Below are 12,365 nucleotides of genomic sequence, written 5' to 3' on the forward strand. Positions count from 1 at the left end.
CCCATTTGGCCAGACCTCACCTTTGTCTGCCTCACGCTTAATGCCATGTCTGATGACAGGTGTAGAGTAGGTGGCCGTGATTTGGCCAGCATGGCTGTGCAGACCAAATGGGAAGTCTTGGCATTAGGCTTGTGGGTCAGAGGTTCACCACCTCAATCTAAGCAGTGCTAGTGACCATGTATACAATAATTTCTGCTGTGAGAGCAGCATGAGTGCTCAGTCAGCCAATGTGTTTCTGTGATGGTGCTTGTGTGGCAGTAGGGATAGGATGAACTGCTCACCAGTTGGTTGGGTGGGGAAAGGATGGTACCATGAGGAGCTATTTCTCTTCCCTGCCGGTCTGCAAGCTTGTATGCTAAGACAAGTCCTTCTCTGCACAGTTCTAAAACTGGAAGAGTTGGCTGCCACGGCTAATGCTGCTAGTTGCTTTATCTGTGCTGGGATCTTCTGATGTAGGATCTTTGCTGGAGTTTGCCTGCCTACTATATAGACTGAAAGTTGTGTGGGGTTTGAGGTGGGTGGGCCCACCTCCTCAGGTAATGAAGAGATTGCTTGCCTGGGCCTGGAACAGGGGACTTTTCACCACTGCTAGCTGTCCTCCACTTAAGGAGAGAACTTCTGGTCTTGTAAATTCTTCACAATTATCCATAAATTCTTCGTAGAACCACTATTATGTGGGAGAAAGCTAGTCTCTGTATATTGAGACATGTGGGAACTAACATTTAAGTGATCAATTCTGTAGATACAATTAGATCAAAGGAGATCTAGAGGGATGAATTTTGATATTCCTGTCAGATTAAGAAAAGTGATTGTAAGTCAGGAGGATCAAATATGTGAATTCAAAATGTGAATAGCTTTCTTAACAATTAATACAACATAGGTCTCCTGCCTGTTAAATATTGCATTGTCTTTTTATGAATGAGTGTTGATATTTTCCACATATATGTTTCTAGGCCTTACTAGCCACTATGTAAGGCTAGCATTCCGTCTATTTTGTTAAAGATATATCTGTCTTGTTGGGTCTTGACAGCCCTATCATGTCAACCCCCTGTAGCAGCATAGAGTTTTTCAGCAAGGGGAAGAAAAAGTAAAAACTATGCTTCCAGTGGGCATATTTCACTATTGCCGATCCTGAGGGATGATTTGTTATTCCTGTCAGATCAAAGAAAGAGATAAGAGAAGAAAATAACATCTAAAAACTTGAACCCAGAAATGAGGGTGACGGCAAAAACGTCAAGACCAAAACATTATGATGCCACTTAAAATAATTTAAATATGCTGGATATCAAACACTTTCAAAAGAAATAAATGTTGAATAGGCCATATGCTCTGCTAGCTGACAGGAGAACTAGTTTTTAAGGTTTAGGAATTGGTCATAGAAACCAACTGTCAAATGCTATTCATTTACTGATTTTTTTTTTCCAATTGGCCATGTGTGTTGTCAGTAAGATGAGGTCTTTTGACAGGCAACTGCTTGAAATGTGACACATATGTCACTAGGAAGTTCTTCTGCAAAGGCCCATTTAAAGATATGGAAGTTGTGCAGAGGCAAGCTCATTTCATTGTGGGCTTGTGCAGGAGAACTGCCTGGTCAGTTGTGTCATGAACTTATCAGTGCCTGGTTTTGCGCAAACTTACACTTTTGGCTCCAGATAGCTATTTTGACTGAATCTGCACCATACCATGTTTTGAAATTGTACAGCACAGGCTTGTAATATGTAGAATTGAATATGAATAAGACAGCCCAGAGGTATAATACAAAGAGCAATTGTCCAATATAACCCTTCACTAGCTTTTAAAAACATTACTAAGGATAAACAGACTGCATCTAACAAACATAGATGAGGGGGTTGGCAAATATTTGAAATAAGAATAAGTAAATAAAATAAACAATGTACTTGAAATCCTGACTTCTTGTAAGTGTACACAAAAAGTCTGTTTTCAATGTTGCGTCTGACAAATTTAATTACATTTGGGAGATCAAACCAACTAGTGCCATTTAGCCTCTCTAATTTTAACTTGTGCAGAAGTAATAAACCATTACTTATGTATTCACATCACTGTGTTAAATTAGTTTTGTGTAAACAAACGTCATGTCTGGTTTTTCTAGAAAAACACATACCACAATTTGTAGGAACGGTATTGTAGGAACAGGCATAACATTTGCAAAAGTGACCCAATTTCTTGAAGCCCAGTTTGTAAAAACTGGGTTTTAAAGAACAGGTACACAGGAAAACAGCAAATATAAGCAAATATTCAGCGTACCTCATGCTATTTTATATTCAACAGGACACCCGAAATGATTTGAACACAAATAAACAATCAATCTTTACAGCTGCAGAGGGTCACATTTCTATATGTGAGAGTGTGAAAAGCACATGACAAAAATTATCTTTTTTTAAGCTGTAAGGTATTGAAATGAAATAATAGGAAAAACATATAGAAATGGGTTTTGGAGGGATAATAAGTTTTAAATGCCTTTGTTCTGTGAATGAGTACCCTTAACACAAGTCTTGGAAGACAGCTAAAAAAGTCTGGAATAATAGGTTTGGATTATGATGTACACCAACAGTAAAGACAATTCCAAATAACATCTAGAGTCCAATATAACTGCTGTTTACATATTAAAAAGAGATACAGGCTTTGTACCAGGGATGTTCTGTCATGTTTCTCCACAGGAGAAGGCTGTCATGGTAAAGTTCATTATCAATTACTGCTTTACAAGTGCAAGATGAGTTAAGCTGTCATAATTTTCTCAGCTAGAGATCCTGTGCTGTCAAAGAATGTCAATTTTTAATCTGACACAAGGAAGAAAATTATCTCTTATTCTGACCTCTAATTTCTTGACATTTTAATGCAATAATTGCTGTGGTTAGTGCTGCAACCATGATTTCACCTGTCAAGGAAGAATGAATCAATATCCTTGAGCTGTTCATTAAATTTCTAGATTTTGCTTTACTAAATTTCTCCGTTTTTGAGGGTGGAAAGAAAAGAAACCATTGATAGGCATGCCTGAAAATGTGATATACCGAAACTACACCTTGCAACATTTTCCATTTGTTTTCACACTGACAATTGCCCCCCCCCCAATAAAATACAATCACACTACACTACACTATGAATAAAGGTTTGACACTAGCAGAAGTTACTTTGTTTGGACTGAGTTCTGCATTTGGAATATGGTGCAAGTCTTAATGAAAAGAAGGATAAACGTTAATCTGGCCTATCAGAGATCTGTGCATGTATAATAGGGATGGGCATACTCATGAAAGCTTCTTTCCAGCTCTGTATGAGGAACAAAGTTGTGTCCCATCCCATTTCTGTGTGGATTTTAAAGGGGAAATTATAAAAAAAATCCATAGAGGAATGCACACTGTCTTGAAATCAAAGGGCAGCCATTCTAGGAAGGACACTGTGCTTCAGAGCTCTCTCTCCCAGAACAATTACTTGAATGGGGCAATGGTGTAGCTAACAGAATGGACACTGGTGTAGCTAAGAGGTTTGATCCATTGTTTCTTCTAATACAGTGCTACATATACAGTGGACGCTCAGGTTGCGAACATGATCCATGTAGGATGCACATTCGCAATCCACAGCATTCGCAACCCGCGTCTGCACACGTGTGAGTTGCGATTTGGCGCTTCTGCGCATGCGCAACCGCCAAAATCAGGAAGTAGCTCGTTCTGGTTCTTCCGGGTTTTGGTAGTCTGCAACCCGAAAAAACGCCAAAAAAACCCTGAAGCATCTGTAACCCAAGGTATGACTGTATATTTAAAACCCTATTAAAACTAGTAAAGTATTCAAAAACAAGCATAAGCACAATATTCTTGTAGATGTGTCTGAATTGCTTTCACTTCTTTGTAGCTTTCCCTCAACCAAATAATACGGGAATTGAACACAAGCACAAGGTTTTATACTTATAACCTGTCCCAAAAGCAATGCAACACATGTACAGCTATTGCATCTTAATATGTTTTCACCAAACCTTAGTAAATTGCATATACAGTCGTACCTCGGAAGTCAAACAGAATCCATTCTGGAAGTCTGTTTGACTTCCAAAACGTTCGAAAAGCAAAGCGCGGCTTCTGATTGGCTGCCAGAAGCTCCTGCAGTCAAGCGGAAGCTGTGGAAGTCCCATTGGATGTTTGGCTTCTGAAAGAATGTTCAAAAACCAGAGCTCTCACTTCTGGTTTTTTATTGTTCCAGAGCTGGAATGTTTGACTCCCAAGGCGTTTGGGAGCTGAGGTACGACTGTAGCTGCAAATGTAATAACAAACGGCTTACAAGGATATATCTACAATTCCATGTTGGGTGTCCATTTTCAAAATGGCGCAGTATACCTGAAGGAGCGTCTTCACCTTCATCGTTCTGCCCGGACACTGAGGTCCAGCGCCGTGGGCCTTCTGGTGGTTCCCTCACAGGGAACCAGGCAGAGGACCTTCTAGGTAGTGGCGCCTGCCCTGTGGAATGCCCTCCCATCAGATGTCCAAGAAATAAACAACTACCTGACTATTAGAAGACATCTGAAGGCAGTCCTGTTTAGGGAAGCTTTTAATATGTGATGAATTATTGTATTTTAATATTCTGCTGGAAGCCACCCAGAGTGGCTGGGGAAATCCAGCCAGATGGGCAGGGTATAAATAACAAATAAATTCAAGGAATCCTTAAAGATTAAACAGACCTATGCACTTTCACTTGCCCATGCAAAGGTGTGTTTGTGATTAAGAGAATGTGAATGAGATAATAGTGGTCGACATCACAGTGCTGTTGTGGGTATTATTAACTGTTGTGAACTACATGCATTTTTTAAAAAAAGGATTTCTGATTATTCTTATAATTACTATTGTATTTATTTATTTCTTAAATTTTTATCCTTCATCCAAGAATCAGAGGGCGGTTTACATTATAAAAGCACAAAAATAAATAACAAATGAAACAATAACCCTCCAGTTTAAAAGGCCACAGACTGTATAAATAGTCAAAGGCCTGGGAGAAGAGGAATGTTTTTGCCTGGTGCCTAAAGATATGTAACAAAGGTGCCAGGTGAGTCTCCCTGGGAGAGCATTCCGCAAGCGAGGAGCCACTGCAGAAAAGGCCCGTTCCTGTGTTGCCACCCTCCCAACCTCTCACAGAGGAGGCAGACGAAGAAGAGATGATGATCTCAGGCTCAGGGTCTGGGTCTGTTCATATGGGGAGAAGGCTTGATAGGTCAAAACCAGTGCTTTGAATTGGGCCCAGAAATTAATTGGCAGCCTGTGCACTTGGGCCAGGGTTCGTGTTATATGCTCAAACTGTCTTGCCCCAGAGAGCAACTTGGCCACTGAATTATCTCCACATGCTTTAAACTACAACTCCTATCAGCCAGAGTAAGTATGGTCAAGTGTACATATGCAGGGTGCCAGTTCCCGTGCAACCGTTCACTATTATTACAATTTCTTGGATTGTATTAGTACCCAGATTATTAATGATTGTGAATGGAACAAAAGTTTTAAATACAAATGAAAGAGAAAGAGAAAGCAGTCTTCCTACATTTCTCTAAATGGAATAAAATCAGCTCATATTACTATGAAGGGGGTTTCTAATATCAAATGATGTATCAAACCACATATAAACTTTACAGATATCCTAAAAGCATTTATAATGTAAGGAATATATTTGCAAAGGTTGCAATTAAGCAAGATATAAGTTTTCAGTTTTTAAAATTCAATCAAAAAATGCCACAAGTATTCTATTGCTTGGCAAAGTATAAATTATTACTTGTTTTGCATACAACAGATGGCAGATATCATGGGGCAAAGAAGCTTGTGTATGCAGCTTCACCACAGCAACACTCATCTTGCAGCTGTTGCATCTTCACACTTTTCAACCAAATTGAATCTTTCAGAGAACGCTTTAATACTCATAGCTGTAATCTTTTAATAATTATTTTATTATGATGGGCTGACAAGACTGCAAACAAAACATGGAAGAATAAGGTGTGCCCTATATAAACCAAAAACCTTAAAAAAAATCCCGTATGAGGCAAACACTCAAGTAACTAACACAAAAGAAAGAAAATGAAATCCTTGTATTGTTTTGTTCTTTAAACATTTCATTTGTTAACCAATAAAATAATCTCATTTGATATTATGATTATTATAGGCATATTTATGAATGGATAGGGAGTTTAGCTCTTTTACTCGGTAATTCATTAGATACCCATATGTTCATATAGTCAGTAAATATACATCATATATAATTTTAGTGAATTGTTCTGTATAGTTTAGTTTGCAATCCTATACACAATTATCTAGATGTAAGACCCTGTAAGCTTACTGCATAGGATGGTGCTGTCAATTTAACTTGTTCATTAATTAAATGCACTGACCAAAATCCAAAGAAGTACTTAGACTGCCTGCAGAGTTCATTCAGAGCTGGCTTTGAAATTATTTGGGGGAGATTTTTAAAAAGACTGCCTCAAAGTGGATTCAAGTTTCTAAGCTATTCCCACACCCACCTAATTCAAAATGCAGACAGATTCCCAGTTTCCCCAGTTCATCTCAAAGTCAACTATCCCTTAACTAACCCATCACCCAGTTTAGCTACTAGAAGTCAGTTTAGGCATATTCAAAGGCCCTTAGCTACATACAATGCAAGCCTCTGTCCCATATCATAAACACTGGAACTGTATCATAAACATTTGGAAATGTATGCTATGAAACAAGGGATTTTGTAAGATAGATACAGTCCAAGGAACATCCAAAATCATTTCCATGATTCTTTGTACCTTGATCATTAATCTATTCCATTTATTTCTTATTAGTGTTTACAGAATTTGATATGGTTGGCCTGTTCTTTGGAAGAATAAAAAATATCCTATGCTCCAAATGAAGAATGCAATATATGGAGGCATTTTGCAATGAAACTTAGTAGCCCGTAAACAGGGAGCCAGAAATACCTACCTCCCTGAGCACAGGATCAGTGATACTGTCAAGGTTTACAGAACCTTCATATGTCAGGTAGTGGAAAACATTAAGTGCTCGTACTGCTTCTGGTCCTCGTTGCTTGTAGCCAAATATAAGATCAATCCACTGATGAAGCTGGCAGGATACAAATTCACTTTCCAAAGCCTGGTAATGAAATTGAGAGGATGAAAGAAATTTTGTTTCTCAGCTTTTATATTCATTCATTCGGCATTTCATCATTTTATTCAAAAAAAGGAAATGGAATATTATGATGGTCTTCTCCATGGTGGCCCCCAAATCATGAAACTTTCTCCCAAGAAATGTTCACCTGGTGCTGTTGTTATTATTATTATTTATACTACAGGGGAAGACCATCCTGTTCTCTTGAGCTTTTAAAGTTATTTAATTACATTTAGGCTATTTGCATGTTTATTTGTTTTTATGGATTACTGTTATTGCATTTCTGGTATCTTTTGTATTGCTGCTGATCTTGGTGAGAAGGCATGACAACATGGAAATAAGTAAAAAAAGTAAAAAAAAAAGTAATGTTGGAACACACTTTTGTTTTCTTTTAAGATTTATATACCCCCTTTTCTGAGAGTGTTTTAAGGCAACAAAGAGTAAAACCAAACTATAGAAGCAGCATAATAAAACATACACACAAAACAGACTATTATTGGTATGATACATTCCATTAGTACTGTTACAGGGTTTCTACAGGAAGTTTATTTTTGCATTTATTAAATACCTCTGTATATACAAAAAATAAACTATTTTCCATGCCTATTTGTTATTTAATGGATTTCTAACCTGTCTATTTTTAAAATTAAAAAGGCAGCAATTGCATGTTTATCATAACATTTAGGGATGTGGTTTCTTACTTTTCCATAAAATCCCACAAAAGAAGCAAACACCATGTCCTAGTCATCCATTTAATTTGCATTAACATATTAGAATATTTGTCAAAACCAGCCAGCTGAATCAATGGGTCTAAATCAGCTTAAAATCTACTATGTCAGATTAACTAGGTTGTAGATCAAGCTGTAAGATTGTGGCTCTTTTGTTCCAGTAGCAGATTAAAATTTTCCATTTGTGTTGTTTCAAACTGGCAACATGCAGTCTTCCTGCTCTTAAAGACAGGGATTGTGTATGTAAACCAAGCACTGCTTTATTATACGGTCAGTCTTTAAACTTTTATATAGAATTTTAAACAGTACCAATATTATCCAGTTATGAATATCACAACAGAGAACTTAGGTGCACAGTGGACAGCAAGATTTTGAATTCTTATGTTTTATTCCTGCCTCAGCCATTTTTTTTTCCAATATTTGAAACATTTTATTAACTATTCTATACATAGAACATGAACGTACTGGGGCTTCAAATGGAAATTATTTAGAATACTTCAATAAAATTGCCTTAGGTCCAGCTTATCAGTGGAAATATAACTTCCAGTGTTCTGTTTAAATTCAAAGCTGGGTGAATTTATCTTTCAATACCTTTTGAAAATAATGGTACCAACTAAAGAGAAAACCAGTTAAAAGAATTGTATTCTTAAAGTAGCTCCCACAGGCCAAAAACTTACAGAAAGCTCTTAAAACATTAACAGTGCTATCCTCCACATCTATGCAAAAGTAAGTTTCACTGAGTTCAACTAAATTGACTGCCAGGTAAGTGTGTGGGAAACATTAAGCCCTCCAGATGTTGCTTAACTATAATTCCCATCATCCCTGACTTTTGGCCATGCTTGACTGGGGCTGATGGGATTTGTAGCAACAACTGGAGGGTTCCCCATTCCTGGTGTACATAAGTGAAGTCCAAGACATAGTGGGATGCACGTTAAATGAACATGTATAGACTTCTGAAAGGCTGCAGTTCTATACTAGGGATGGCTAGCCATACTACAGCCAGAGAAACACAGATTTCTCCCTCTCATGTCCTTGCTGTGGGGTACAGTGAGCCAACACTCTGCCTTTCACAAGGTGGAATTATATAGGCCTTGTGGCAATTCATCAACTGAGCAGAAAATGGGCTAAACATCCTGGATTTGAGCGAGCAGTGGAGGCACCCATAGGCTGCAAATAAAATAAAATAAAATAAAATAAAATAAAATTGACTTTTGTAGGAGATGACTGTGATGTTGCAGTCATATCATAAGGTCAAGCAAGGTGTTATAGTCAACTGTGATGCCTCTGCTGATGAACACTTGGTCCAGGAGCTGGGCACTCTAAATGAGGCATATGTGAATGGGGTATTATATCCATATTGCAATAATGTGTTAGTGTTACACTTGGGATCCTGGTCATATCCACAGATTTGCATATTAATATTTTTATGCCTACTTATTGTAAAAGAGCCTCATTAGCTGCACTGTGGATATTTACCGTTCTATAGCAAGGGTAACTCAAGACAGAGAACTCTGAAGTTGGAGAAAATACTCTTTTTACCACCTTGTTGAGTTGTGACTTCTTCATCTGCAAGATGCTTTAGTATTTATGTACACCACCACATTTACCTGATAATACAATGCCATCTAATTACAGTAGTACCTCAGGTTACAGACGCTTCAGGTTACAGACGCTTCATGTTACAGACTCTGCTAACCCAGAAATAGTACCTAGGGTTAAGAACTTTGCTTCAGGATGAGAACAGAAATCGTGCTCTGGTGGCGCGTCGGCAGCAGGAGGCCCCATTAGCTAAAGTGGTGCTTCAGGTTAAGAACAGTTTCAGGTTAAGAACGGACCTCCAGAATGAATTAAGTTCTTAACCCGAGGTATCACTGTACATTTATTCTGGATGCCTTTGGATGGGGATTTTATGCTGTGCAATCCTTTCAATTTGTGTCAATTTTATGTAAACCATGCAATACAGGTACACTATTGCAAACAGAAAAATACTGGGACCGTCTAACTTGCATAGACCCAGCTGTGCAGCCAAAATTAAATTAACATAGGATTAAGGAAGGGACATGGTTCCCATTGTCTCCTCCACGTACACCCATGGATTTCATGGTCTATGGGGAGCCAGTGTGGTATAATGGTTACAGTGTCATACTAAGATCACAGAGACAGGGTTCAAAACTCCACTCAGCCACAAAGCTTACTGGCTTACCATCTCTCAGTCTGACCTATAGCTTTGTGGAGACAAAGTAGTGGGGGCTGAATGCTGCCCTGAGGAAAGGCGGGATAAGAATATAATACATAAATAAACAAATAGCTGTTTGGGGCAAATTGGGGGGAAGGTAATTTGCTGAAATGTGGACATCAGCTTTTGTGCTGGTGTAATATATCTGCAAATGTGTGAAAGCTGTATCCCTGTTCCCCCAAGCAACATAGAAACCAAGTAAACAGGGTTTTTTTAATCTAAAAGTATAATTTGTGTTATATGTTTCACTCAGCGTTATAATTTGTAATGCACTACAATGTTTTGTGCTTAATAATCAAAATATTATTATAGTTTATCTTGGATTGTGGCAGATCGCCTCTTCAAATTACAGAATGCTTATTATACAGGCTGTGCTCTATTTTTCCATGCTACAGTTTTCTGCCTCAATTTAACATGCTTGGCTTGTTGGCTGAATGTGTTCTATTTTTGGCTCTCAGGACCACCACAAGTCTGCTGGGATCAAAAAGCACAGCAAGACTACGAAGTCACATCTGTGGAAAGCTTTTTTCCCTGTTTTTGTAAACTGGTAGATTATGATTGATGAACCTAGCATTAGGGTAATGTTAGCAGGGACACTTACGGCTTCTGTCCTCTGTGACATCACTGAGGTCAGACCATAATCATGTTAGCATTGAACACAATGCTTTATTAATGTTTCATGGGTATGTCAGTAGTAATCAGTCTAGCTTGCTATGGATAAATTAAACTGGGCCAACAATCACTGATGTATAAATTGAATGCTCTTAAAATCTACTGAAACATCTCCTAAAAGTTACCAGACTTAATCACTTCCCCAGTCTTTCTAATGAGACCAATTTTCACAGGAATTTCTTTCAATGAAAGGCTATTTCTCTCTCAGAGCATATATTTATAAAACACAGAATATCCTCCCACTTCCTTGCCAGTAAAATGCCAGATACCTGTTTAAGCCTGAATTAGATGGGTGTATTTACAGACTGATTAATTTATGAATGGGGTACTGAGTCAATAATCATCAACATGTGCTATATTTTACATGCAATGGTCTGCAAAATCACAATGGTCCCAAATGAATATTTCAAATGGCTTGGGAAACATTGGGTTGTGTGCACTATACCTTTTAAAAAAAATGTTCTGTATTTAGTAATGGTACTTAAATTATACCTATTTTTCCCTAGGTCTGTTATCAACATTTCAGCTCATAACAGAAAAGTAATGAAATTTATAATAAGTAACTCTACAGTTAAATTCATTCCATTTGTACCTTCCCCCTCTTTAAAATGGATTTAATGTGACTTTTATTGCATTATTGTTAGGTCAAGCATATGAAGCACCACGGATAGATTGTATCTGACAACAACAGTTGCTATTATTATTTGGAACAACAACCGTTGTTGTTAGCAGGGGGATGCGAATGCTTTTTTGCATTTAGAACATTTCAAGTCGGTTGAAATATGAACTTCTCTAGTGTGAAAACAAAGGACATCCAAGGGAAAGAAAAGAACAAGAAGATGTTTTTACATGTGATTTTTTTTTTATCCCTGTTTGTACCTGTACTGGAATTGAAATTGCTTTTCTTTCTTTCGTTTTTATTGTTAAAATACTATGGGATGTTTAATGGGAAGCAATTCATAGATGCGAATCATTGCACTGTGAAACTAGGCTTGCCTCAATAGTGCAATTATTTTATATTGGGAGGGGGAAGGTAGATATTAACAAAATGAACAGTATCCAAGGGAATATTAGGTATGTCTTGCAGTGCAGCCCAGTGCAGAACAGAGGGTGGCTGCTGATGTTTTTAAGCCCAATGGCTGTATTAATGCTCAGATGCCCAGCCCACAAGGATCACCTGCCAGTGGTGGTCATATCCAAAGCACAGCCATGTGTGCATGAGCATACACACTACACAAACAGCTCCTACACTCACTGCACTTGTACATTCACGTCTGTGCAAAGTAGACTGATGGTGAAGAGCCTCTCATATGTGTTGATTTTTGCAGAGCGAGGGCAGCTCTGGGTTATGGAAATGCACCTTAATGAGTATCTCTAAATATTCTTATTAAAACAATAATGCCCACAAATTCAAATTAAGATTTTTTAAAATAGCGAATATATAAATAAAATGCTACTAATCATACAAGTTTTCAATCTAAGCAGGGTGATACTGAGCTGATTTTAAATGCATCGGTTACTTTTTTATTGCTGCAGTGTCTCTTCTATTGTACTTTCTACTCAGCGTTTAGATATTTGAGTTAAAAATATAGTCATTAATCTGAA

The 12,365-nt window shown here is 37.8% G+C and overlaps 1 protein-coding gene across 7 annotated transcripts in view; it reads right to left on the reverse strand.

Annotated features, from left to right (window-relative positions):
- NBEA (neurobeachin) overlaps positions 1 to 12,365 on the reverse strand; it is a 356,767-nt gene that overhangs the window by 39,973 nt on the left and 304,429 nt on the right. For all 7 annotated transcript variants that reach the window (XM_083498846.1, XM_083498847.1, XM_083498848.1 and 4 more), the window contains one exon: positions 6,942 to 7,109. In XM_083498846.1, the coding sequence (XP_083354972.1) occupies positions 6,942 to 7,109 (168 nt within the window). The remainder of the gene's footprint in view (positions 1 to 6,941; positions 7,110 to 12,365) is intronic.

The sequence above is a fragment of the Podarcis liolepis genome, assembly GCF_965112155.1.
Source record: "Podarcis liolepis genome assembly, chromosome: 4".
Lineage (NCBI taxonomy): Eukaryota > Metazoa > Chordata > Lepidosauria > Squamata > Lacertidae > Podarcis > Podarcis liolepis.